The sequence below is a fragment of the Xenia sp. Carnegie-2017 genome, unplaced genomic scaffold (genome assembly GCF_021976095.1).
Source record: "Xenia sp. Carnegie-2017 unplaced genomic scaffold, XeniaSp_v1 HiC_scaffold_14, whole genome shotgun sequence".
Taxonomy (NCBI): Eukaryota; Metazoa; Cnidaria; class Anthozoa; order Malacalcyonacea; family Xeniidae; genus Xenia; species Xenia sp. Carnegie-2017.
In genome coordinates this window covers 3,395,071-3,421,331 of record NW_025813447.1, presented here as the reverse complement: position 1 = coordinate 3,421,331, position 26,261 = coordinate 3,395,071, and the positions used below count along the sequence as shown (strand labels likewise).

At 35.2% G+C, this 26,261-nt stretch overlaps 3 protein-coding genes and 1 long non-coding RNA gene across 4 annotated transcripts; 1 reads left to right on the top strand and 3 right to left on the bottom strand.

The window, feature by feature from the left end:
* Window positions 1-7,948: 7,948 nt before the first annotated feature.
* LOC124434286 lies at window positions 7,949-8,899 on the bottom strand. The gene is made up of 2 exons (XM_046984170.1): window positions 8,635-8,899; window positions 7,949-8,046 (listed from the first exon to the last, which is right to left on the bottom strand). The coding sequence occupies exons 1-2, from the start codon at window positions 8,897-8,899 to the stop codon at window positions 7,949-7,951; spliced, it is 363 nt and encodes a 120-aa protein (XP_046840126.1).
* A 622-nt stretch (window positions 8,900-9,521) lies between these two features.
* LOC124434981 lies at window positions 9,522-12,140 on the bottom strand. Its single transcript, XR_006944953.1, has 3 exons — window positions 11,707-12,140; window positions 10,817-10,874; window positions 9,522-10,570 (listed from the first exon to the last, which is right to left on the bottom strand). It is a non-coding gene; the product is annotated as an uncharacterized LOC124434981 (long non-coding RNA).
* A 50-nt stretch (window positions 12,141-12,190) lies between these two features.
* Window positions 12,191-13,366, top strand: LOC124434349. Its single transcript, XM_046984231.1, has one exon. It carries the CDS (start codon window positions 12,543-12,545, stop codon window positions 13,044-13,046), a length of 504 nt encoding a protein of 167 aa, XP_046840187.1. The 5' UTR covers window positions 12,191-12,542; the 3' UTR covers window positions 13,047-13,366.
* A 6,638-nt stretch (window positions 13,367-20,004) lies between these two features.
* On the bottom strand, window positions 20,005-22,652 carry LOC124434395. The gene is made up of 3 exons (XM_046984288.1): window positions 22,083-22,652; window positions 20,802-21,161; window positions 20,005-20,642 (listed from the first exon to the last, which is right to left on the bottom strand). Exons 1-3 carry the CDS (start codon window positions 22,396-22,398, stop codon window positions 20,362-20,364), a joined length of 957 nt encoding a protein of 318 aa, XP_046840244.1. The 5' UTR covers window positions 22,399-22,652; the 3' UTR covers window positions 20,005-20,361.
* Window positions 22,653-26,261: the final 3,609 nt, after the last annotated feature.

The following is a 26,261-nucleotide window of genomic DNA, read 5'->3' as shown; positions in this document are numbered from 1 at the left end:
GAAATACCTATCTATATGGTGACCTTCTTATTGGCTGGAAAGAGTGTATAGATAGTCCAGGTGGTCAGGAAGAATATTTTGTCATTCTTGCTGGAATTTCATGTGTTGACCAATCGTGTTTCATCATTTATAATATCATCATCACATGTCGTTTTACATTAAAAGGAAATGCCGATGCAGCTGCAGCAATGTGGCAGAATCATCCGTTTTGAATTTTTAAACATAAAAAGAAGAACGTTAAATTTGTCCATCGTCCCATTCAACTAATCCTTTCTTTTTCACAATGTACTGTATTGGTCAAATTGCCAATGTTATTCTCAGAAATAAGGGGTAGAGAACATGCAGATAATCACATTTTTAATACCACATATCAAAAGGGCCCAGACTCGGCTGAATTTTTAGCAATGCATGAAAAAATTGCGAGTTACTAATTCAACGAATCTTAATTATTCTTTTTTCAAACATTTTCATGACATTATTATGTTTGACATTACATTTTTTGATGAAGTTTATTTATTCCATATGAAGACAGTGAACCACCATAGCTATCGTATCATCAAAAGCGCTTCCCCCAAGTATTTTAACTTCGTGGTTAAGTCAACTGCTTAACAAGACTTATGTTCATAATAAAAATGACGTTTTGCTTCTGTTAAAGAAACAAAATTTTATAGCAAATGCAACCATGACGAAGATGTCCTGAAAGCATGTAATAACAACTTTGTTTTATTGTTTTGAATAAATTTAATTCCATTTCCAGACTTCATGTGCTGTTTCGCGCATTGTTACAGCTCATCATATTTAGAGAAATTCCTAACTAAATGAAAAATTGAGGAAACTTCCCTTTTTGAAGCAAAACCTCGGCAACATATAGCAGCATTTTGTACTTGTAATAAAAAAATAGCAAATATATATGAGCAACATTTGTCAAATAGTGACAACATGGAGCCAATGTGATTCAACTAATCCTCGTTTTTGTATTGTTTCACAATTATATGTGCACGTATTATTGTCAATGTTGTTTTTCGCCAGCTATGAAATAACATGATGACAATGACAAGAATAGATTTTCTCATTTCAATGACAACTTAAGGCTTTGAAAGAAAAGATGTGTTAATCAAACGTTCTTGAATAGATCTTCGACTTTTTATACCACAAATTACAATAAAATATTACAAGATCATAAAATTACATTTTATATTTTACAAATCATGCATATAACAAACTATTAATCAACTTTTATACACACTTTTAACAGAAATATTTTCACAAAACGTTATTTAAGGTACTAAATCATGCAATTATTTAGAGTTCGAAAATCTTAGTGAAAATTACATTACAAATTTAAGCAAACTTAAAGTTTACATAAAGCTATGTTTTTGCTTATTTTAATGCGTAAAATAACACAGCTGAGTAGGTTTATCACGGTTCAATGTTTGAAAACAGAGGGTGAAAAACCACTGCGAAGTACGATGGCAAATAATTATACACCATTTTAGCTAAAGTACTATACACATTTCTTTCCAGGTCGATCTTCCATTTCTCTCAGGACAAGACCATTCTCTCTAGTATTAACACTTCGTGGCTTAAGTAACATTACTCAATATTGTAAATTGTAGGCTACAGGAACATTAAAACCCGGATGACCCCCTATTTTTGAATGGTCCATCTCTAAAATCTGTAGTGCTCGTCAAGCTTATGCGCAAATCTTCCAGTTTCTCCTTCAACAAACAGTGTTGCGATTCGAGTTTTGCAATAGACTCGTAGAAAACGCTCTCTGTGCCTGGAAATAAGCACATCCATCTTGCCTGATCAAAGGTTAAGATGTATGCACATGCACAATTTGGCTTGTCATCACGAGCGTTGCCATTTCACGTTGCCACAACAAGGTTGCAAGTTTAGCTTTTTTTCTTGTTTGCTGCAAGAGGGCTACAAACGTGCTGTACTTTGAAAAACGCGACGGCATTAGCATATTGCTATCCCCCACGACACTTCATTCAACTTTCAGTAAGACATTGCATCCGGGAAGTTAACTTTAATAACCAACACTCAGACAGGCATGCTCCCGGTTGATTGTCGCTTCAAAATATGCGTTTTCATCGCCAACTTCAAGCAGTTGTCGCTCGTCTTGGTTTAATATTTGTCTGACTGTCATAGAAATGAATGAAAGATACTCAATCAAAGTTTCCCTTTGCTACATGGGTTTCCCCTTGCTTTTTGCTCTGGCTTTTCTATTTCTTCAAATGGAAATATTTCGAGAACTCCCGTGTTTTGAGAAAAAGCCAAATTTGTGCTTTCTCACGTTCTATCATCTTTCTCTTTACCGTTTTTTCAGTTTCTTCGGTTGTATTTTAAAGCCGGTTTTCACAGTTCAGGCAGAAAGCTGGAAAATCGAATAAACCGTCATTTTCCAATTGATTGAAGTCGTAGTGGTGCCGAGGGAAACTTTGCAGAATTCAATTACTTAATTCATGTTTTTCCTTGTGTCAGGTGGCTTCGTGACAAGTAATAGGTAATCACCCATCAATATTTACTTGAGTTAACCTGGCTTGACCTTGATGCAATTGTAATTGGTATGATAGAACTACGTTTACACTTGCGATATAAAATTGTTCCAAACTAATGAGCACAATTGGTTAAATTATTATAATATGGAGCCAATGAGATTCAAAAATCCTCGTGGTTGTTTCACAATGTTATTTATACAAAATATTATCAACGTTCCGACTTGCTGTTGTTGATCAATGATCAGATGCAACATGACAAATGCCTATTTCAAGAATAGATTTTCATAATTCAAATATGATTCATCTTGGAGCTCAGATATAGCTTCGGTTCGGGCAATAGATTGAAAGATATGCTGGTCAAATTTTGTTTAAGACTCTTGTATTTTGATGTTATCAAACATATTTGTTACATTATATAAATACTAACGTTAACATATTATAAAACAGCAAAGCAACATTTTACAAAGTTTGAGCAATTATGTAATAACTTATAAGTGCTTTCATTGAAAAATGTTTAGAAAAAGCTCCGATTTTTGTCGCCAGTCAGAAATGATTTGACTTTTTCCATTGTTCCCGATCTCTGTATAATAAATGAAACAAATTGTATGCAACTTTTTCTATTAATGCCTAAGCTGTTCATCAGCTTGTCATTCATTTGTCCATCAGTCTTCTTAGTTTTAGCCATTCTGACCTTAATTGGTTTTATATTTAATGAGTAGTTGGCAAACTCTATACATAGTTGAATAGTTTGCTTAAAGTTTTTAAATTAAATAGGTTGTTTTATTTTACTGATAAATTTACACCTGTAAAATTAACTGTCCTCTCAATATTTATTCCAGTTCTGTGTTCACAATTTGTGCTCCAATTGTTTGATATTTCTGTATGGTTGCCATAAGAGTAAAATGAATGTATTCAAACAAAGCTTCTTAAATTTGTGTTGTTTTTTCAATTCGTTTGTTGTGTTATGATTTTTAATTTTCATGAAATCTCATTCGTGGATATTGTACTCGCTGATAACGTAACATGAGTCGACAAAAACAAACAATAAATTAACTTTGTATGAACATCATCATTTGCAATTTTTAAGTATTTTATATTTGCTGACTAGACCATCGAGTTACATGCATGCTAAGTTGCTTACAAAAAATTAAACATTCCTTGGAAAGTCTGCTCTTTGTATTTCCCTTACAGTTAAAATCCATATAGACGTTGAGCCTATTTTCACCATTATTTGTGATGTGACTATTTGTTCATGTATCTTCTGAAAAATGTAAATCCTCAACGCGTCAAAAAGAACTGACCAAGCTCTAGAACCAGAGCTTATCTTTATAGCAGTCGAGGTAGCATAATGAGTTTTTTAAACTTTTAGATTCGTTTCTAGCCCAACCTAAGTACATAATGAAGTGTGTGGAACATGTCAAAGAGCAACAAGCTCATATTGAATTGTCTACTATGAAGGCGAGAAGGTTTCTTGATCAACGTCCTAAGGCAGGCTAAAGTGGGGATAAATTTGTATAGAATGCAATTTATAAATTATAATGGCGGCACAAGCTATATTTATAAGCTCGCTGAAAAAATAAACATGGCAGGGGTGTCGAGTGGCACGATGGGGGCGAGCAAGAGTAAAGATTAGAAATATAGATCGCTGATGAAAAAGGCTTCAAACTATAGTTGTACTCTATGAAGCTTCCCTCTGGCGTGTTGTTTTATCTTTCTGCCCATCCCATAAATCTATCGTTGAGCGTTTTAAAGTTGACAATAACAAAAATGCATGAAGAAACGTCGAGTAGCAGCATAACTCCCAAAGCTTGAATACTATAAGAGAGTGGTCTGAGGAGAAAAATGCAGTCAAAGGCATTGTGTATGGTGAGCTCAGCAAAGTATTATGTTTTCACTATTTACCATCAATTCTCTTTGTATGTTGCAAGTAGATTGCCCATTCAGTAAATCAAATTTTTATAAAAGTTTAAAAAAGCCATTTTCTTGAAATAATATATGCTGTATTGCTTTTTTTCTACACTTGTACCTTATGATAAAAGCTATGATAGTAGTCTAGCATGAAACCTATACAGCTTCCGTTTGGTCGCTCTTATTTCAACAATTTCAAAATGCTAATTACCTACTATTTGTTGTACTGCAGTGTTATAAAAAGTACTTGATTGCTGGTTAAAGCGTGTTTGATAGCTTCTATATATCTAAAGCTATTTGTAGATTTTTCACAAATAAAAATACAAAATAATAATAGCAATTTTATTAACTTCTTATAAACTAATGTAACATAATTTTTGAATAGATATATATGCACATCTTTATATATAAGTGCAATACATAAAATACATGTGTGCAACATTGATGAATTAAATACTTCGGCAAATACTGTCAATACGATTACTGAATTAGAATGTAAATATTATTTTAAGTCTGTCTTGATATACCTCTACAACACTAAAACACCAAAAGAATCAAAGAATTATAAGAAACAAGGTCGGTGAACGCTGTCGTGTCATTAGACTTAGTTCTCTCTAGAACAACACCGTAATCGTTGTTTGTAAGTTGTTCAATTTGATTGATAAAATTCCATACTTCAATTTATATTTCTCAAGATTTATTCGCAAATTATAAGCTCCACTGGGAAAGGGACGTGCCAAACACATGTAGCAGGAAGATATGCAACCTACCACGAACGAGTATGGGAATGCGAGCTGCTTCATTATAGAAAATACTAAAGAAGGTACAAAAGTTTCAAGATCCACAAGTTTGCCTTCAGAGGATGTCATCGAAATATAACATAGCAAGCTATCCCCCATCCAAGTAAACGAACGCTTCGTGTGACAAATTTTATTGTGCCAGCAATTCCCTCCAGTTCGTCAATGATGATTTTTGCCTGTGATAGATAGTCATTACAAAGATTAATTTCCAGTTGAGCACGACCATACAGCATTATTGTGTTTTCGCAATGTTTTATTTCCTCTTTTCAATAAGCTCTGAAGTCCTTTCATATTTCACCTCAATCATACGAAAGCACTCTTCAATATGTTCGAATTTTGGTCTATGGAGAGTCTCTGGGAAGTCAAACGTGTCTTCCACAATTTTCAGATTCGGCATATTTTCCATTATACCAATTTGCTTCAATAATTTATTTGATGTGTGTTTGGGTTTTTCCAAGCAATCCCAAACATAAGCAAAGATGTGAATAAATTTTTTCCAACAATTTTTAAGATACGTCATTTTCATGTATTCTGTTCAAGTGTACTTGCGAATGATTTTGATTCGGACAGGTTTTGATATTTATAGGTATGTGTTTAAATGTGTATTAAAGTCATTTTTTCTTTCTGATTTCAATTTTTTCTTTCTGATTTCAGTTTTTTCTTTCTGATTTCACTTTTTTCTTTCTGATTTAAATTTTTTCTTTCTGATTTAAATTTTTTCTGACTTTTATTTCTGATTTAAATTTTTTCTTTCTTATTTAAATTTTTTCTTTCTGATATAAATTTTTTCTTTCTGATATAAATTTTTTCTTTCTGATATAAATTTTTTCTTTCTGATTTCAATTTTTTCTTTCTGATTTCAATTTTTTCTCACTTTTATTCTGACTGAGTATTTCATATATATATTACCATTTTTTTTAATTTTTGCAATTTTTATTATTACAATCATATTTACACTAAGTACTTCTTTAATTTTTTTTCTTTCTGATTTAAATTTTTTCTTTCTGACTTAAATTTTTTCTTTCTGACTTAAATTTTTTCTTTCTGATTTAAATTTTTTCTTTCTGATTTAAATTTTTTCTGACTTTTATTCTGACTGAGTATTTCATATATATATTACCATTTTTTTTAATTTTTGCAATTTTTATTATTACAATTATATTTACTAAGTATTACGGTCTATCTGTCGCATCAACCCGCACCCGCAACCTTCAACCTGCACGTGAGCCTTGATGGGATTTGAACGCACATTCGTGGTATGGGAAGTATTGACATAGCCAAATGCGCCATCTTGACACACTTAATTTTTGAAAATTTTGCATATAAAATTGTTTTGTCTTACATTATTGTCGTCATCAGTACACGTACATGTGACATGACGTCATAAAGTACGTGCACGCTGCCGTAAAGTGGTGAATCGATAATATGCATTCCAGCTGCTGTCAATCGTTGCGCATTCAATCATGACATAACAAGAAAAATGAAAGTTACAATATTTCATAATGATATTTGCGTTGCGTTCTGTCTTCTCAGTACTGATTCCAAATTTTATCTTGAATTCTAAAAGAAACAGTGATTGTTTTGCTACAGAAAATTGGTTAAACCACGAAGCTCTAAAAGAAATTATTGCGCTTTGGTAGTAATTCGTTGTTTAGACATTTCCCTGCTAAGTCGTGTAAATCAATTGTATTCTCTATCGTCAGGTGTGACAGTTAAACTCAGATAAACGATATTACCTTCATGCAGTAATACAAATTACAAATTAAAAACTCTACAATGTTGATATGTCCAAGGGTTTTGATATATCGTCCGAGACTCGAGTCATGTCTGAGTCATCTCTAGAACGCAAGCCGATAGGACGGAGTTCTATTCAGATGAATGAAAATTAGTTGAGACGATTCAAACAACGGACGACTATGTGAGAATTAGCCTAAACTCAACTTATCAAAACTCAACCCTTTACAGAACTTCACTTTGGATCTTCATTTTGATTCAGTTTTCAGAAATTTCACACCTGTTTCATCATCAGTTTCAAATATTATTCATATTGAATGCTTGTACAGTTACACGAATTGACTAGCAATATCTCAGTGAGGTGGGATTTCTAACTACACGTTGTCAGTTAGCTCGTTTTCAATTTACTCGAAAGTATTCATAAAGTATTTATTAAATGTGCTAAACGCTATCCCGACGAGAAAAATCATTCTGCAACAATTCCAGTCGTCTGTCTAAGTACTTTAACTGCATCATAAAAAAACTATGCTTGTATTGCATCTTTTCAAGATTTTCTCGGAGCTCATAAGCACGTTTTGGGCGGAAACTAGACAACCACAAGTAGCCAGAAATCGTAGCCTGCCAGAAGAGGCAACCGAAGGATTAATTTCTTTACTGCAGCACTCCTCAAAGGGACAACGTAGTTTGCAAGATCCTCGAGTTTAGATGTGGATGATGTAATACGATACAAAAGTAACACGTGACTCCCCATCCTAGTAAACGCACGCCACGTGACACATATTTCACTATGCTAACTTTTCCATCAATTCGTCAATGGCAGTTTTGCCTCATCGAGAAAATCACGACAAAGCTGTATCTCCAATTGAGCACGACCAACGTATGAGTTAAATATGTCAACTTTGTGAGGTTCGAAATCTCTTGTTAGTTCCACCAAAAGGTCGGACGCCTTTTCAATAACATCAAAGTTGGATAGTATTTTCCTCCACCAAGCGAAGACATTCTTCAGCATATTCGCGTTTCGCTATACAGATTTCCCGGAATATCTAAGTTATCCGATATGACTCCTAGCAACTTAATGGTCAAAGTTTGGGAGCCAAGAACTATAACCAAATATAAACATATTGAACAATTAATAGATTTGAAAGTGCCACGTCTTCCGCTCTGTATATAGTAATAAAGAGCTTTAGCAAAGTACGACTGCGACGGTAAGAAGTTTGACCGTGTAAAGGGAACTGCGAGTAAGTTTGTTGTCGTTGTCGCTTGTCAAAATTTTGTTTAGCTATAAACAACAGAACGAGCCTTTTGTGAAAAACACCGACGTTTGCGAAACAGCTACGGCTCCATTTGTCAATAATGATATCAACTAATCGGTAAAACTGATTTTGCGAGAGCATAGGATTCTTTAGACTGAAAAATCTCCACTATTTTAAATTTTATGTACGATATATTTATGCTATTTTATTGTTTGTTTACCTTTCACTTTGCGTACGAAATACATGAAAGTTTTCAAGCAGTGGCGGATCCAGCCTGTTATCTTACCCCTTTCATAAAATCTCTCTAATGTATTTCATAGGCGGCAGCAAACACAGCTTTTTGTTATTTAGCTATCCTTGCCAAAATACAAACTCTTATAGATATATTGACAAAACAAAGGAACCGTTTATCAAGTAGAAAATACTAATACTTACCTATGATATGGTACAAGCCTCTTAACACCATCTCGTCCTCTGATTTATTGGTAGTATCTGGTGTACTTGACGCGGTGTCTCGCATTGTTGAGTCAATGCTATCGGTTTGGTCGGTTGCATGCTTTTGATGCGATGGTTGCTCCAACCAGTCCACAACCAAGCAGACAGTTTTCACAACTTTATTCCAACAATTTGTTAGGCGCTGATGTTTTGTCAATTTCACGTTGTCTTTCGTTTTCTTGATTTCCTGTTGTTTTTTGTTCATCGATTTCAAAATCGCCCATCGACTGTACAAGTCTTGCGATTTCTAAAATTTGTTTTCTGTTTGCGACAGCAACAGGCCCTTCATTCTTCCCCAAAGGTAATCGACTTGGTCCCTTTGGATGTTGACTAATGTCTAATGCTTTAGATCTTATTGGGGATCTTGCCATACCTGTATTCGTTTGCTAGCCTTGCGAACCACTTCGATAATGCTCTCTCAAAGTCTCAACCACAGATCTAATAATACACTAGATAGTGCAACTGCTTACATTTCATAAGTAGTGGTTGAAGCCGGGCAAATTTACTTCCGGAGCCCCAAAGTAGTGAGAATCAATATGGCGTTGTATTAGAAAATATCTGGTCAAAGCTGATATCTTGCAATTACTTGCAAGTCACGACGGTTACATAAACTGGTTTACTCTATTAATGAAAAAAATCAATGTGACCATAGTTTTTCAAGAAAAAGATAGCAGAATACGCCAATACATCGCCGTAAAATTGATTTCAAGTGTAGCTCGATTTGAAAGCATCAGCAGCGACGAAGGCTTAAGATACTGGAATTTCCACATCTAAATATCATATCACAGCACAATCTGCCACAAAATAATCAATCGAACGTCGTGGAATTATCCTCCGATATTTATTGTTAAGTAAAACGAGTTGAAGATAACAGTTTGAAAGATTTTTCACGATTTGTACAAAGTATATTGTTCACTGTACATAATTGAATATTGCACTGGATTATTGTACCAGAAATACATTTTTCTTGTGTTTCTGGTCGGCAAACGAATATGCTATGTCAAGATGTGAGTAATTAATACGTTCAGAAATTATTTACAGAAAAAATGTGAAGAGTTTATCTCTGTTACACCAAATTTTTGTGAAGTATAATATAGCAAGTCACTTGTGAAACTGTTGATAACACAGGTTGATACATAACACTCTGTCTAACACGAGCAAAATATTTACTTATTAAATCAAGAAGAGTCACCAGACTTGTAGTATTGACTGTGTTTTACACATGTATATAAGCAATGTATTGTCATAGTCTAAACCAGTGGTATATATGGCCACTGCTCACAGTGCTTAATGTACTGTTATGGTGATGTTATGCTACTGTTTTCAACATTTTTGAAAGTAAATTTGGCTGCCCAAACACTAAGTTCCAGTGTTTCTGATGCAATAGAATACTGCACAAACACTCTTAAACTTCCACAATTTCAAGGATCAGAAGCCACTGTCTACTTTATTCGCATCATAGATCATCTGTTCGACATTCTTAACTCTCGAAACCCGTGTGCCAAAGGTTATAAGGCTGCTCTTCGAAAAAGCAACAAAGAAACTTGGGAGGCATTTTTAGCAGAAGCTTATAACTACATTATAAATCTGCGAGATGTATCTGGTAATCTGCTGTACAACACTCGCCGAAAGACAGGATTTGTGGGACTCTTGGTGGCAATAACAAACATCAAACAAATTTTCTCTGACCTAGTTGAAAGAAAAAATGCATAAATGAAATACATACTTACATACAAGTTCAGCCAAGATCACTTAGAGCTTTTTTTTGGGGCAATTCGATCAGCAGGAGGATTTAACAATAACCCAACAGCCCAACAGTTCACAGCTGCCTATAAAAGATTACTTTACGAAGCAGCATTGAAGGTAGAAATGGAAACTGCAAAAAGCAAGATAAAACAGACATCCTTGAGATTATTACTGATTCAGATAATGGAATTGACAAAATGATAAATATAAATGATGTTGCACTCATTAGGAAATATGATCTGGAAAAGGTGTTTCTGAGTCAACAAGAAGAAAATTTCTCTAATATGCCCAACATTCCTGTTGTCTCAGAATTTAAGACTGCTGCTATATCATATATAGCAGGCTTTGTTGTGAAGATGATTACAAGAAAAATTACCTGTTCTATTTGCTGTGGAGCACTTGGTTCAAGTCAACAATCTGCAGAATCTGATTTCCTGTCATTGAAAGACAAAGGTGGTTTGATAAAACCAACAAAAGTGTCATGACATATGTATTGAAACTGAAAAATATTTTCAGCGAATGCTGTCTTCAACAGATGGGCATCTACCACAAAGCAGAGCCTACCTAATGCTATTGCTATTTCAGTCTTAAGTAGCACAAATGGCAACTTCTTTTGAGGAACTAAATGACACATGTTTGATACAACTGTCACTGACAACCATACTCACAAACTCATTAAAGCCATCTCAACATGTTATAGCAAGATCCGATTTTACCACTTAGGGAAGTGTTATACAGAGAAGTTGTACAATAACAAAGTCAGGAAGAAACTAAGTAAGTTGGTATTATTTAAACATCAATGACATTTAAACTATCAATTGTGTATATATATAATTAGATGTATTTAACTGGTTTAAAGAAATACTCAATACATCTAATAGCTACATAAAATCCACCTAAGCATACTTTTTATCTAACTAATCAAAAAGTTATAAATCAGTTTTAAAGCAGCGAAGACTGCTGGAATTTTTTACTTCTACAAAACTAATTTTTGGAAGTTATTATTCTCTTTAGAAAATTAATTCCATTCAATAATGTTTCAGTCAATGAACACAAAAATATTTGTATTGCAGACGTACGAAACGACCTTGCTTTTTAACAGCAGTTATGTATTACAACAGCAGTAATGTATTATATTATACGTTGCGTTACTTGTACAGTTTAGCTAACATCTTTATTTGAAACAGTGTAAATATTTAACGCAAAGTATAATGTAATTTTGACGGTATAATCAAACAGAATAATATATTGAAAAAGATTTCATACCGCTCATCGTTATGCTTGTTGTACATCAATCAGCACAATACATCCATAGATCGAGTATGATATCGTTGTATTTGCCACACGAACTAAGCCACACTATCGCAGATTGTGCTGTGATATGATATTTAGATGTGGAAATTTCAGTATCTTAAGCCTTCGTCGCTGCTGATGCTTTCAAATCGAGCTACACTTGAAATCAATTTTACGGCGATGTATTGGCGTATTCTGCTATCTTTTTGTTGAAAAACTATGGTCACATTGATTTTTTTCATTAATAGTGCAAAAAAGTTGATGCAACCTTCGCGATTTGCTAATAATTGCGAGATATTAACTTGGACCACATATTTTCTAATACAACGCCATATTGATTCTCACTACTTTGGGGCTCCGGAAGTAAATTTGCCCGGCTTCAACTTTTATGTCAGTTGCTCTATCTAGTGTATTAGAGAGCTTAAGCAACTACGTTTTGCTGGACGGCAACGGCAAGAGGAAGTTGTTTTTATTTCCGTTCTGCGTTGTATCTATTTTGTTTACGCCGTCGGGCCTCTGCGCCGACCTGAAAATACTTGCTTGAAGGTTGCCTCTAAAACCTCTCTAAAATGAATATGGCTGACAATTCAAAGAAAATGGAGTGGACAGATGAGCACGATTTATTGTTGATGAGAGAAATGATGGTTAGTGATCTGTTTTAATACAAAAAGGGAAGCCCCAATCGGGGATTAGTATGGGATTCTATTGTCGAAAACTTAAATAAAACGGAAGCGCAAGTCTTTACTTTAAAAGACAAGAGAAGTGTTCGAGACCCGTGGAGTCTTTTAAAAGCTAAGTTCAAGCAGAAGATGCGCAAAGAAGAAAGGGCAAGTGGCATTGATGTCGACGAACTGTCGGTGAAAGAAAGTTTGATTAAAGAGTTGTGCCAAACAGAGGACAGCTTCCTTGAGGTAGCATCAGTTCAAAGGCAAAAGGAAAATGCAAATGCTATTGATATAAGGATGACAGCCTTGGAACGAATAGGCGAAACAAGCAAGAGAAAATCTGATGGGCAAAACTCTGATGTTAAGCTTAAGAGAGTACGCCGCGGAAGTTGTGAGTTAGTCGAATATTTGAGAGAAAGATCAAGCAAGGAAATTGAAATCCGTCGTGCAGAACTAGAAGTAAAGCGAAATGAGCAAGAAATACAAAATCAATTGAGTACCCCAGCAGCTACACAACAAACAGAAGTCTTAAAAATGATGCAACAACAAAATCTAAAAATGATGGAGAGCCAAGCTTTACTTCTTCAGCAACAACAGCAATTGTCAACAGCATTTCTTGACATTATTCAGAGGTTCACAACCAAGTAAGATTGTGTTGTCACTTACAAGGAAAGAATTCTTAACTGTTGTGTTTTAGCAATCTGTGTAACTATGAACTTTTAATGTTTTGCTATTTGAATTATAATACTTTTCTCACTTACATTTGTCAGTACTTACATAACAAGTTACATACTTGCTAATTGTTTGTGTGTTTAATAATGAGTCATTTTGGCATTCATTAATTAGTTATAAAGTAATTCTCCAAGGTTGGAGGATCTAACTGAAAAAACTTGGATGTTATATTTCCATACATGCAAGTGAGTGAATTTCTTAACAATGCACAGACAATATATGCTTTCCCAACACTACTTAGACCTATTTTGAGGTTTTTGAAGACCATGAACGGAATGAGTTGATCACATCTCCAAATAACCATTCCACAGACACTCTAACTGAACTCATTTGCTTGTTGAATTCTTTCATTCTGTCTGTGATTACCCCATGCCCGAAGGAGCTTGTAGATGAATCCTCTTTGGATAAGCAGGATTCCCATATATGCATAATGGTCTCCCATCCACAGGAAAAGCATTTTGTTCCAGGTCTTGATGGAAGTTTGAGTCAGCCAGCATACCAGCATCATGTTTTTTTCCTTCTGTAATATAGAAAGTATTTGCCTGAGTTATAGACTGTTTTGCTTGTACAATATAGTGTGTACAATAATATTTTCATTTAAATAATATAAGCATACCAACTGGACCAAAATATGTGCAATCAAACCATTTGGCAATGCCACACCCTGGAACTTCAAAGAGTGAACTCTTTTATGGCCATTGTAAACAATTCGCTGATGTTTTTGGCCGTGAAATTGGTCTGACCGTTCCATCAATAAAGCCAAAGCAATTTTCATAAGGTGCTCCTTTTTCATGGATGGCATTGGCATAAACCTGTAGATTTTCTGGGCTTAAAAGATCATGGTTCCATTCTGTAATTTTTCGCTTATGATAATTATAAAGTCAATGATGGTATTTGCAATCATACACAACTCAGGAACTGGTCGCCCAAATCTGCCAATCATGTCTGAAAATCGACAAGGGTAAGCAAGACGATTTAAAAGAATGCATAGCCCCTCCAGTCCTGAACATGTTGTCCTTTGTGGACACTTGACTATTTCAGGGATTCTAAGATTTTGTTGGAGGAAAATCAAATCGTGTTTGTTGGCTCGGAATTCTACTTTACATTCATCCTCACTTAGATTATCTAAAAAAAATAGCTCATAATTTTTGAATGGAAGCTCTGGGTTCCTTGATTTATATGCCTTGTACAATATGATCAATTCATATTCGGTAATGTAACCTTCTTCAAAAAGCACGAGACAAAAGTTTCGTATTGTATTAAACGAAGACATGAAAATAAGTTCACTTTCTACCGCCGCTTTCTATTACGAACTTTGCTTAACTGTTTTAAATATACGCGGGAACGTCATGCCCGTCCCAGTCTTTCGCGATGTCTCACGACGCCGTTGTCGAATAAAACGTTGCTTAAGCTCTCTATTATTAGATCTGTGGTCTCAACCAATATCCTATATCGCACAGGTGTAACATGATAACAGCGTTGTCAAATCTTCGTTTCATTTTATTTCCTGTAGCAACTTGTAGGGAAAGTCCCAAAAAAAAAACAAGAGAGAAACCTTGCCTTGCGCTGCTAGGTAACGGCACAATGTTTAAACTGCATGATATTTTGCAAACTAGTCAACAAGAACGAACAACGGTTGCTCAAATGATAATGGCATTAAGCCAATGAGATAATCGGCTAATACTCATAATTATTTTACTATATGCTGTATAACTACGTCTAATTAATGTTGTCAAAGTTTTTTTTGGTCCGACTTTGCAGTAATTCAGGCATTGGAAGAAAAATTGGGACTGTCAAGCATTTAATTGGCATCCTTACATTTGTAGTCATAATTTGTCTCTTGCCTAGCATATGTTACCAAGCAACGAGCAAGCGAGTCTTTGTGGTGAAACAATAAGATATGACCAGACTGCTTTGCGCTCACCGATTGTATGCCAAACAGACCTTTCAGACCTACAAATCAGGCAAAACCACATGTATGCACTTCGTTCTTTTGACGAGGCAATAACCTATCTCTATTGTGCCAAATACCAAAACAGGCGCTATCGTTGCCTTTGTTATCAAGTAATATTAGTAAACCAATAAATTTGCACACAGCTTATTTTACAACTTTTCAACTCCTCCGACTCTTTCGTCTCATTCGTGACGCAGCTTCAATGAGCGTTGATTTCACTAGTATTTTTATGGAATTGCACGACGGTAGCATGAATATCATGGACATTCATCCATTACTGATCATCACGAACATAGGTGCTGCTGGTGCGATAAGTTTTTATTAGCTGCATTTTTAAGAAGCCTTGTGATGTCCCCATAAATGCACAAGCTGGTAGAGTGCACTCTATATATTTAAATTTTTGACCGAAGTTACATCAAAATTGTGTATTTACTATGAAATCTGACAAAAGTTGAAACTGTATTCCCAAACGAATGCTACGCCGAATGCAAGTAGTGCCAAAACTAATTATATGTACAACATTTAAAATAAACTACTTTAAGTAATTGCGATACGATACATGTTTCATTAAACCTACACAATGTAAACTATAGTTCAGTAAAAAATTCTTGCTGAGGTGTCGTTTTAGTTCTATTCTGTGATTCACTATATTAAAATATTAACTGTTTAGTGAGTATTTGAATATGCTAAACGCTGCCCTGACTAGGAGGATAATCCTTCTGCAACAACTTCAGTCGTCGATCTAAGTAGTTTAACTGCATCTCCAAACGTTTATGTTTTTCCTTCATTTTTTCGAGATTTTCACGGAGCTCATACGCACGTCTAGGACGCAAGTATGACAACCAAAAGTAACCAGAAATTGCGTAGCCTGTGTTGAGCGGCAAAGGAAAGCCTAACCTCTTCACTGCAGCACTAGGGACAACGTAGCTTCCAAGATCTTCAGGCTTAGATGTGGATGATAAAGTACGATGTAAAGAGTACCACGTGACTCCACATTCCAGTAAACGCACGCCACGTGACACATATTTCACTATGTTAACTTTTTCCATCAATTCGTCAATGACAGTTTTTGCCTTATCGAGAAAATCACGACAAAGCAGAATCTCCAATTGAGCACGAGCAACATGGGAGTTAAATTTGTTGATTTTTTTAGCTTTGAGATCTTCAGAATTTTTGGAATCTTTTGCTATTTCCTTTAACAGGTCGGACGCCTCGTTTATAAGATCTAATGTTGGAAAAAATTTTTCCTCCACCTCGCGAAGGCATTCTTCAGCAGGCTCGCTTTTTACACTATTCAGATTTCCAGGTACATCTAAGTTCTCCGCTAAGGTCATTAGCAAATGGATGTTCAATGTTTGGGAGCCGAGAACTATAACAAAATACATATAACTGCTAATAATGTTGAAACAGCCCATGTTTTCCGGTTTGTGATTCGTGGGCCTATAACATAAAAACTATGTTAACTGTGTAAATGCAGAAGACCAACACGTCTTGACAATAACAATCTTTCCTCTTTCGTAATACAACTTCTTGTTGATGTGTAAATAAAAATTAAACGCTCATATCTATTTAGCTGCCTACCTAGTATGTATCTTGCATACTTGACGCACTGCCATCGGTTTTATCGGTTGAATCTTTGCTGCTAGCATGGCTACCATTTAACAAATGCGATGGTTCCTCTAACACTTCCAGAACACAGCAGACAGCTCGGACGACTTTCTTCCAACAATTTGTAAAGCGCTGACGTGTTGTCAATTCTACGTTTTGTATTCTTTCCTTGATTTCCTGTTGACTTTGTTTGTCGACTTCAAGATCGCCTTTCGACCGTACAGCTCTTGCTATTTCTAAAATTATATTTTTGTTTGCGGTAGCGACGGGCGCTTCATTTTCTCCTAGAGGTAGTTGACTTGTTTTCATCGGACTTTGGCTATTATCTGGAGCTTTTGCCATAACTATATTTATCTACCTAGGAACCAAGTACAGCAATTTCAAAATTGCTTTGAAAGTGATATGTCAACCAAAATGAGAAATTTTAAAGAAGCGATACGATGACAGCGTTTTCAGATTGCGTTTTGAATGCTTTCATTTCGTTCTCCGAGCGGTTCTCAGCTCCGTTCGTGAAATAACTATTTATATGATGACCTTCTTATTGGCAGGAAAGATTGTATAGTCTAGGTGGTCACGAATAATGTTTTGTTATTCTTGTGGGAATTTCATGTGGTGACCAATTGTATTTCATCATTTATAGCATCATCATCATATGTCGTTTTACATTAAAAGGAAATGCCGATGCAGCTGCAGCAATGCGACAGAATCATCCGTTTTCAATTTTTAAACATCAAAAGAAGAACGTTTTTCTTCTAATCCCTTTTTCACAATGTACTGTATTGGTCAAATTGCCAATGTTATTCTCAGAAATATGGGGTAGAGAACATGCAGATAATTACATTTTAATACCACATATCAAAGGGCCCAGACTCGGCTGAATTTTTAGTAATGCATGAAAAAATTGTGAGTTACTAATTCAATGAATCTTAATTATTCTTTTCTCAAACATTTTCATGACATTATTATGCTTGACATTACATTTTTTGATCAACTTTATTTATTCCATAATCCACTTCGTGGTTAAGTCAACTGCTTTACAAGACTCTTATGTTCATAATAAAAATGGCGTTTTGCTTCTGTTAAAGAAACAAAATTCTATAGCAAATGCAACCATGACGAAGATATCCTGAAAGCAGTATAATAACAACTTTTTTTTTTGTTTTGAATAAATTTAATTCCATTTCCAAACTTCATGTGCTGTTTCTCGCATTGTTACAGCTCATCATATTTAGGGAAATTCCTAACTAAATAAAAAATTGAGGGAACTTCCCTTTTTGAAGCAAAACCTCGGCAACATATATAGCAACATTTTGTACTTGTAACAAAAAAATAGCAAATATAAATGAGCAAGATTTGTCCAATAGTGACAACATGGAGCCAATGAGATTCAACTAATCCTCGTTTTTGTATTGTTTTACAATTATATGTGCACGTATTATTGCCAATGTTGTTTTTCGCCAGCTATAAAATAACATGATGACAATGACAAGAATAGGTTTTCTCATTTCAATGACAACTTAAGGCTTTGGAAGAAAAGATGTGCTAATCAAACGTTGTTGAATAGATCTTCGACTTTTTATACCACAAATTACAATAAAATATTACAATATCATAAAATTGCATTTTATATTTTACAAATCATGCATATAACAAACTAGTAATCCACTTTTATACACACTTTTAACTGAAATATTTTCACGAAACGTTATTTGAGATAATAAATCATGCAATTATTTAGAGTTCGAAAATCTTAGTGAAAATTACATTACAAATTTAAGCAAACTTAAAGTTTACACAAAGCTATGTTTTTGCTTATTTTAATGCGTAAAATAACACAGCTGTGTAGGTTTATCACGGTTCGATGTTTGAAAACAGAGGGTGAAAAACCACAGAGAAGTACGATGGCAAATAATTATACACCATTTTAGCTAAAGTACTATATACATTTCTTTCCAGGTCGATCTTCCATTTCTCTCAGAGACAAGACCATTCTCTCTAGTATTAACACTTCGTGGCTTAAGTAACATTACTCAATATTGTAAATTGTAGGCTACAGGAACATTAAAACCCGGATGACCCCCTGTTTTTGAATGGTCCATCTCTAAAATCTTTAGTGCTCGTCAAGCTTATGCGCAAATCTTCCAGTTTCTCCTTCAACAAACAGTGTTGCGATTCGAGTTTTGCAATAGACTCGTAGAAAACACTCTTTGTGCCTTGAAATAAGGACATCCATCTTGCCTGATCTTAGGTTAAGATGTATGCACATGCACAATTTGGCTTGTCATCACGAGCGTTGCCATTTCACGTTGCCACAACAAGGTTGCAAGTTTAGCTTTTTTCCTTGTTTGCTGCAAGAGGGCTACAAACGTGCTGTATTTTGAAAAACGCGACGGCATTAGCATATTGCTATCCCCCACGACACTTCATTCAACTTTAATAACCAACACTCAGACAGGCATGCTCCGGGTTGATAGTCGCTTCCAAATATGCGTTTTCATCGCCAACTTCAAGCAGTTGTCGCTCGTCTTGGTTTAATATTTGTCTGACTGCCATAGAAATGAAATGAAAGATACTCAATCAAAGTTTCCCTTTGTTACATGGGTTTCTCCTTGCTTTTTGCTCTGGCTTTTCTATTTCTTCAAATGGAAATATTTCGAGAACTCCCGTGTTTTGGGAAAAAGCCAAATTTGTGCTTTCTCACATTCTTTCATCTTTCTCTTTACCGTTTTTTCAGTTTCTTCGGTTGTATTTTAAAGCCGGTTTTCACAGTTCAGGCAGAAAGCTGGAAAATCGAATAAACCGTCATTTTCCAATTGATTGAAGTCGTAGTGGTGCCGAGGGAGAACTTTGCAGAATTCAATTACTTAATTCATGTTTTTCCTTGTGTCAGGTGGCTTCGTGACAAGTAATAGGTAATCACCCATCAATATTTACTTGAGTTAACCTGGCTTGACCTTGATGCAATTGTAATTGACATGATAGAACTAAGTTTACACTTGCGATATAAAGTTCTTACAAACTAATGAGCACAATTGGTCAAATTATTATAATATGGAGCCAATGAGATTCAAAATCCTCGTGGTTGTTTCACAATGTTATTTATACAAAATGTTATCAACATTGCGACTTGCTGTTGTTGATCAATGATCAGATACAACATGACAAATGCCTATTTCAAGAATAGATTTTCTTATTTCAAATATGATTCATCCTGGAGCTCAGATATAGCTACGGTTCTGGCAATAGATCAAAAGATCTGCTGGTCAAATTTTGTTTAAGACTCATGTATTTTGATGTTATCAAACATATTTGTTACATTATATAAATATTAACGTGTATTAAGGAACATTTTAGAAAGTTTGAGCAATTATGTAATAACTTATAAGTGCTTTCATTGAAAAATGTTTAGAAAAAGCTCAGATTTTTGTCGCCAGTCAGAAATGATTTGACTTTCTCCATTGTTCCCGATCTCTGTATAATAAATGAAACAAATTGTATGCAACTTTTTCTATTATTGCCTACGCTGTTCATCAGCTTGTCATTCATTTGTCCATCAGTCTTCTTAGTTATAGCCATTCTGACCTTAATTGGTTTTATATTTAATGAGTAGTTGGCAAACTCTATACATAGTTGAATAGTTTGCTTAAAGTTTTTAAATTAAATAGGTTGTTATATTTTACTGCTAAATACTACACTTTTCAATGGTCCATCTCTAAAATCTTTAGCGCTCGTCAAGCTTATGCGCAAATTTTCCAGTTTCTCCTTCAACAAGCAGTGTTGCGATTCGAGTTTTGCAATAAACTCGTAGAAAACGCTCTCTGTGTCCAGAAATTGCCTAAAACACCGGATAAATGCGACCAGGGTTAACCCACCAAACTGCAACAGGTCCAATAACGAATGACTGGATTCCTGATATCGCTTGAACAGAAAATAAGTAGTGAACGCCAAACCTGTATTTGAAATTTGAATAATTGAGCTTCCTTTTTTGGAATAGAACTTTATCTGCCTTAAAGTGTGCTCGCACAATGACAAAATAACTAATATAGGAGCGAACTCTAAATAGGCTTTAATGCAATGAATATGAATACAATTACAAGGCTAAATCTAACCTGCACCACGCATACCACGCAAACTCCATTTAATGGTTTTCATTTTACCAGCAAGCTCATTAATAGCTTTTTCTGCTCCGTTCAATCGCCGGCTACACAAATCAATCTTCGTTTTTGCTTCCCTAACGATGTTGTCAAACTGCATGCCCTTTAGGAAATCGACGCTTTCACCACCCAACATTTCTTTAAGCAACCTGCTCGCATCTGCGACTAAACTCTCAATGGATTTCTGGTTGTCTTTGACATCTTCCAAACACTGCACTATGTATTGACGCTTTCCTGGAAACGGATCTTGATCGCTTGTCAGAAATGCGCTAACTATTTCCATTATCACGAAGATTCGAGCGTTAATCCCGATTTCTGAATAATTAATGGAGCAAAGGTACTCATGAGAAATAGATGCAAAATGGTTCAACAACATGGGTTTAAAATTCTTATATCTACTTAGTTAAACTGCACCAAACATTAAAGATCTTTGGACACACACTCGTTGCATTCAGCCAATCAGAATGTGATGCTCAAAAAGTTGCCAAGCCCTGTCAATTCTGCAATTGTATAATAATATGTTCCTCTTCCAGGGCGATACAAGCAAACAGCTAGTCGAACCTCTGGAGGAATGGGCTCTTCAACTATGTTTTTCTTTCCGAGTACGTGTCTTAGGCGAGCAAGAATAAACAGAAACGTTTCCCGAGATATTCTAAATGTTTTCTTGTATCTCACTGCAGAATAGCTAACCTAAACAAGATTCCACCATCCTTTATTCTAGCAAGTCTCCGACATGATCGGGGCGTTATTGATGTTGAACGCGGGTTTTGCGAGCATAAACACAGAATCAGGGTGATCGCAGCTCTGATTGCTATGATTCTTCTATTAATCAATAACTGAATAAAAGAATCAAGCATTCTCCTTCGATTTTTGGCACCCTCTAGCACATGTCGCATAAAAATGATCTGTCTTTCTGCTATTTTTGTTTTCGTCATAATGAAAATCCCGCTATTTATTTCAGCATGCGCGTTGTATAAACGCTGGCGTAAAGGAACGAAAGGTCATATGAATCATATGAATTAAAATCGACGTTTGAATCAAATTCCTATTTTGCCGTGCTCTGCCGAACTTAATAGTAATTTCGCACGGCACATCAGAAGTTCGCCGTTTGAACTAAGCCTTAATTGCCTACACAATTGAAATATACACGTAGTACGATAATATAAGGACGTAATGAAAATATTGTTTAGTTTACATTCCTTACAATGTAAAAGAACAAGTGTAAATTCTACCCACTTGTTAAATTAAACAGTCTTCTCAATATTTGCTCTCGTTTTTTTGCATCCACTTTCATATTTTGACCTTTGTGTTCAAGCCATACCAGAGTCACGTCAATAGCTTCTCTAAATTGTGACAACCAGCTTGTTCGATTCGACCTTTCTCTTTCATTTTGGTGTCGTTTGACTTCGGGAGTCGAGAACAACTGGTCGCCCAAAGAACGAGCTAACTTCCCGACTTCTTTATTTTCCTCACATTTACCAGTCGCGTCCGTACTTGCGTTTTCATCCCCAAGCTCAAGTAGTTGGTTTGTTGATAGCTGTTTTGCTGCCATTGTTGTGTAAGATTTTTTTGACTGTGTTAAGGTGGATCTCCACAAGACGATTTTTATGACGATCGTCTTAAAAATTCGGTGCGCCACATGCGCAGTAGGAAATAAAAATCGTCAACTAAATCGTCAAGCGCTCGACGAAAAGTAGAAACGGTTTCTACTTTTCGTCTATGGAAGGTGATCTTCGCCAAAATTAAAAGCCATATTTTCAATTACTAATGCGCATTTTGTCCTATGCAATGTGCATTTTGTCTTGATCATATTCCATTCTGGAATTTCATAATCGGATTTTGTCCTGTACAATTTCCGTTAAAACGCATTTTGTTGTTGAACATTCCATTATGATGACGTAACATTATTCGTGCTCGCAAAACATCAAATTTTACTCGATCACATTACAACTTATTTATAATTATTTACCGCCAAAAATTGTTAATATCAAATTATACTGTTGCAAAATTTTATGCAATAACTATCACGATCTTTGTCCTTCGAAGCAACTTTAGTATTCTGTACAAAAGAAACGATTTTTGGTATGGGGATGATAATGGAGCGAAAATCGAAAGGCAACAGCTTTACTTCGCCGAGCAGCAAATTTACTGAATCCAGACTCTTCTGAATCAGCAAGTCTTAGATCTTCATTGTAATCTTGCCGATCATGGAGCTGCTCAACGTGTCCAATCGTCAACACTAGACAGCACATTGCAAGAATAACATCAGGCTTCGTCATCTCAAGCTTCAACATCAAGATCATTTTGTTCGATAAGAGAGCAGGAGTTTAGGCGGTTGTTTGCACCGTATAATCAAGCTAACAATGGAAAGATGTTTTCTCATCCACAAGCAACGTGGTCGATCTAATTCGTGGGGATAACAAGGTCGGTGTTATAAACCACAAGAAACTTGCACTCACGATTTTTTTTGCCTGGCAAACCATGAGCAAGATTGTGTGCCTACTAGAATGGAAAAAATTAAATTACAAAAAGCTGGTCTTGGACGTAAACGTATTTCTTTCCATAAAGATTCAAGTCCAGCCAAAGTGAAGGCAAAATTAGAAGAGATCTATCCCCGGCTGGTATCAGGCGGTGGTTTTGAGAAATTAAGGAGTGGTTTATCACCCAAAGATTTGTATCTTATTACCCCTCCACCAAATACTGGATATTCTGTCCACTTTCTTCGTGATAGTTCTGGCCTAGGGCAGGCAATTGCATATATTAGACCAGTTCAAGCTGATCTAGATTCCTCATCCTTGGAAACGCTCATGCAGGAGATGCTCCAGAAAACAAGGTACTTTATTCATAGCTTTGAGTAATTTAAGTGATAAATTATTAGACAGGAAATGTTATACATTGTTTTTGCTAGGATATATCTATTGCACCAACAGTGAAATGCTTAAATTGCTCAGTGAAGATTCCAATGAATTCAATCAGGAATCATATGGTTGAATGTGGAATGGACAATCACCATAAACAATTTAAGAAGGTCAAGATCAATGTATGCTATAAGCTTGCATTAATTCCTATTACAAATTTACTGTGAAAATGCCGCACTGTTTTTTGTTCACCTACTTATTTTGATAATTGAATGAATAATTTTTTATCAGGCAAGTTTTTCTGGAACTCCATTAATGTCTGAACTGCATGAAATGTTTCCTGACCTTCATGATACTGCCGTAGAAGAAGCTGTAGAAGTGTGTGAGGGAGACATTGAAGTGGCAGTTTCATCATTGTTGGATCACAGTAAGTTCTTACATCATTATATCAAGTTCCATGTATGGGATTATCAATATATTTTGGTCGTAGCATAGACTCCATTAAGGCTGAATGGCGGATATGAAAAGACAAATATTTTTTTAATAACTACCTCCAGATAATGAATGAATTAATGTGTTTATACATGTAACTTCAATTATAAAGGCAAAGGAATATTACTTAAAGAGGAGATGCCTAATTATGATGCTGTTGATAGTGCAGACTCAGATTCAGAAAATCTTCAACAGGCAACAGAAGTTCGTCTGCAAGAAGGTACGAAGAAATTAATAGGTACATACATGCTGCTAAACACTCATAAATGCATCATAATTGCAGCATTTATCTTAGTTATTTTCAAAAGAAACGAGTTGTAAATGATTTGATATAGTTTTCTTGATTGGTTAAAAATGATGCTTTGCTTCATGCATGACTTTTAGCTTGTTGTTTTAACTGGCAATATGCTCCTGCAGCACAATTTGGTCTCAATATGAATGAAGTTGAACATGCTTATTGTGATTTTTGCATGTTGTATTTAGGTGTAGAAGTTGTGATATTGGTAAGCTTAGTCTAGCAAAATACTTGCTGGGTTGTATTGCTACAATAAACATTTGACTGGTTTTCTATTTAAGAACAAAAGAAGACAGTCATTGAAGAGTATCGAGATGCTACAATTGTCAGTGACAGTCCAGTTTTTCGAGTTTATGTCAACCGCATGGCAACTGACTTTGCCAATGACATTTTGGGAATTTACAAAAATCACAGTAGTAAGTTGTGTGCTTGGTTCAGCGTAAAGTTTGAAAACAAAACTTCAGTTGGTAGTGGTCCTATGCGAGAATTTTTCAGCCTAGTAATGAAAATGATTCTTGATGATTTTCCATTGGATGGTGAAGAAAGGCCCAAAACTCTTGTTTTTGAAGAAGAAAATGACCATAAAGTTCCTGTAGCCAACTCACTATTGAGAAGTACAGGCTTCTATAAGTGCATTGGAAGAATAATTGCACATTCTTTCCTACATGCTGGATCACCACTATTTGGAATTTCTAAAGTAGTTGTTGATTATTTGGTATGTGACAAAGATGAGATTCCTTTAATAGAAGTTGTGGATATACCTGACATTGACCTGAGGATTGCATTGAATGAGGTTTGAAAAGTTTTATTGCATGTGAGCATTGCTTTTCAGTATTTTGTTAGAGCTAATCATGTGTTTTATGACATAGTTGAACAGCCTTGGCAAAGATGAAGCTCCTGGAACTGCATTGAAAGATTTTTTAACTCAGTACAGAGATGAAGCTTCAATTTTAGATACATCATTCTCTGGTGCAAATCATCATGTTATTGCCCAGCAAATCATGTTACATGCTGTCATTACCCGTAGAAAATCAGAGTTGCAAGATCTAGCTGATGGAATGAATGAGTTTGGACTGGTTGATTTCCTGAAGAAACACAAAGATGTTGTTCAACCACAACTTTTTCCACAATCAACTGCTTCTCTTATAAATAAAGACGACTTAAAAAGAATTATTGAAATTGAAGAAGAAGGCGTTCATAGTAATCAACTGATGTTGTTTTTGAAACAATACATTGATCTAATTGATGGGACAACTAGTGGTAAGTGTTTTGGTAAAAAGATTCGGGGAAGGTTGTAATTGGTTGTAGTCAGTCTATGTATGTGTTTTTTGTGTGAATATGGTTTGCTTTTTAATATTTGCACCACAACTGATTATATATTATGTTGGAGCAGCAGTAACTTTATCTGTTTGAACAATATCAATGTCAGTAACATTTTCTTGCTTTTAAATTGGACCTTTGCTTTCTTCAAAAACTTAAATGTTTGACTGTTTGAGGTACTAGTTATATTAATACTTTAATACTTGTCCATTCCTAGGGCAAATCTTAAAGATCTGTTGTCTTTTGGACTGGGTGTGATTTACTGCCTGCAAATGGTGCAATCCTGCATCTCAAAGTTGACAGAACAAAAGATCGTAATCTGCTGCCAGAAAGTAGAACTTGTTTTCATTTGTTAGTTCTTCCATGTTATGAAAACTTCGATGAACTGAAAGCTAAACTAGATAGAGATTTGCAATTTCGTTCAAGAGGATTTACCAATATTTGATCTTG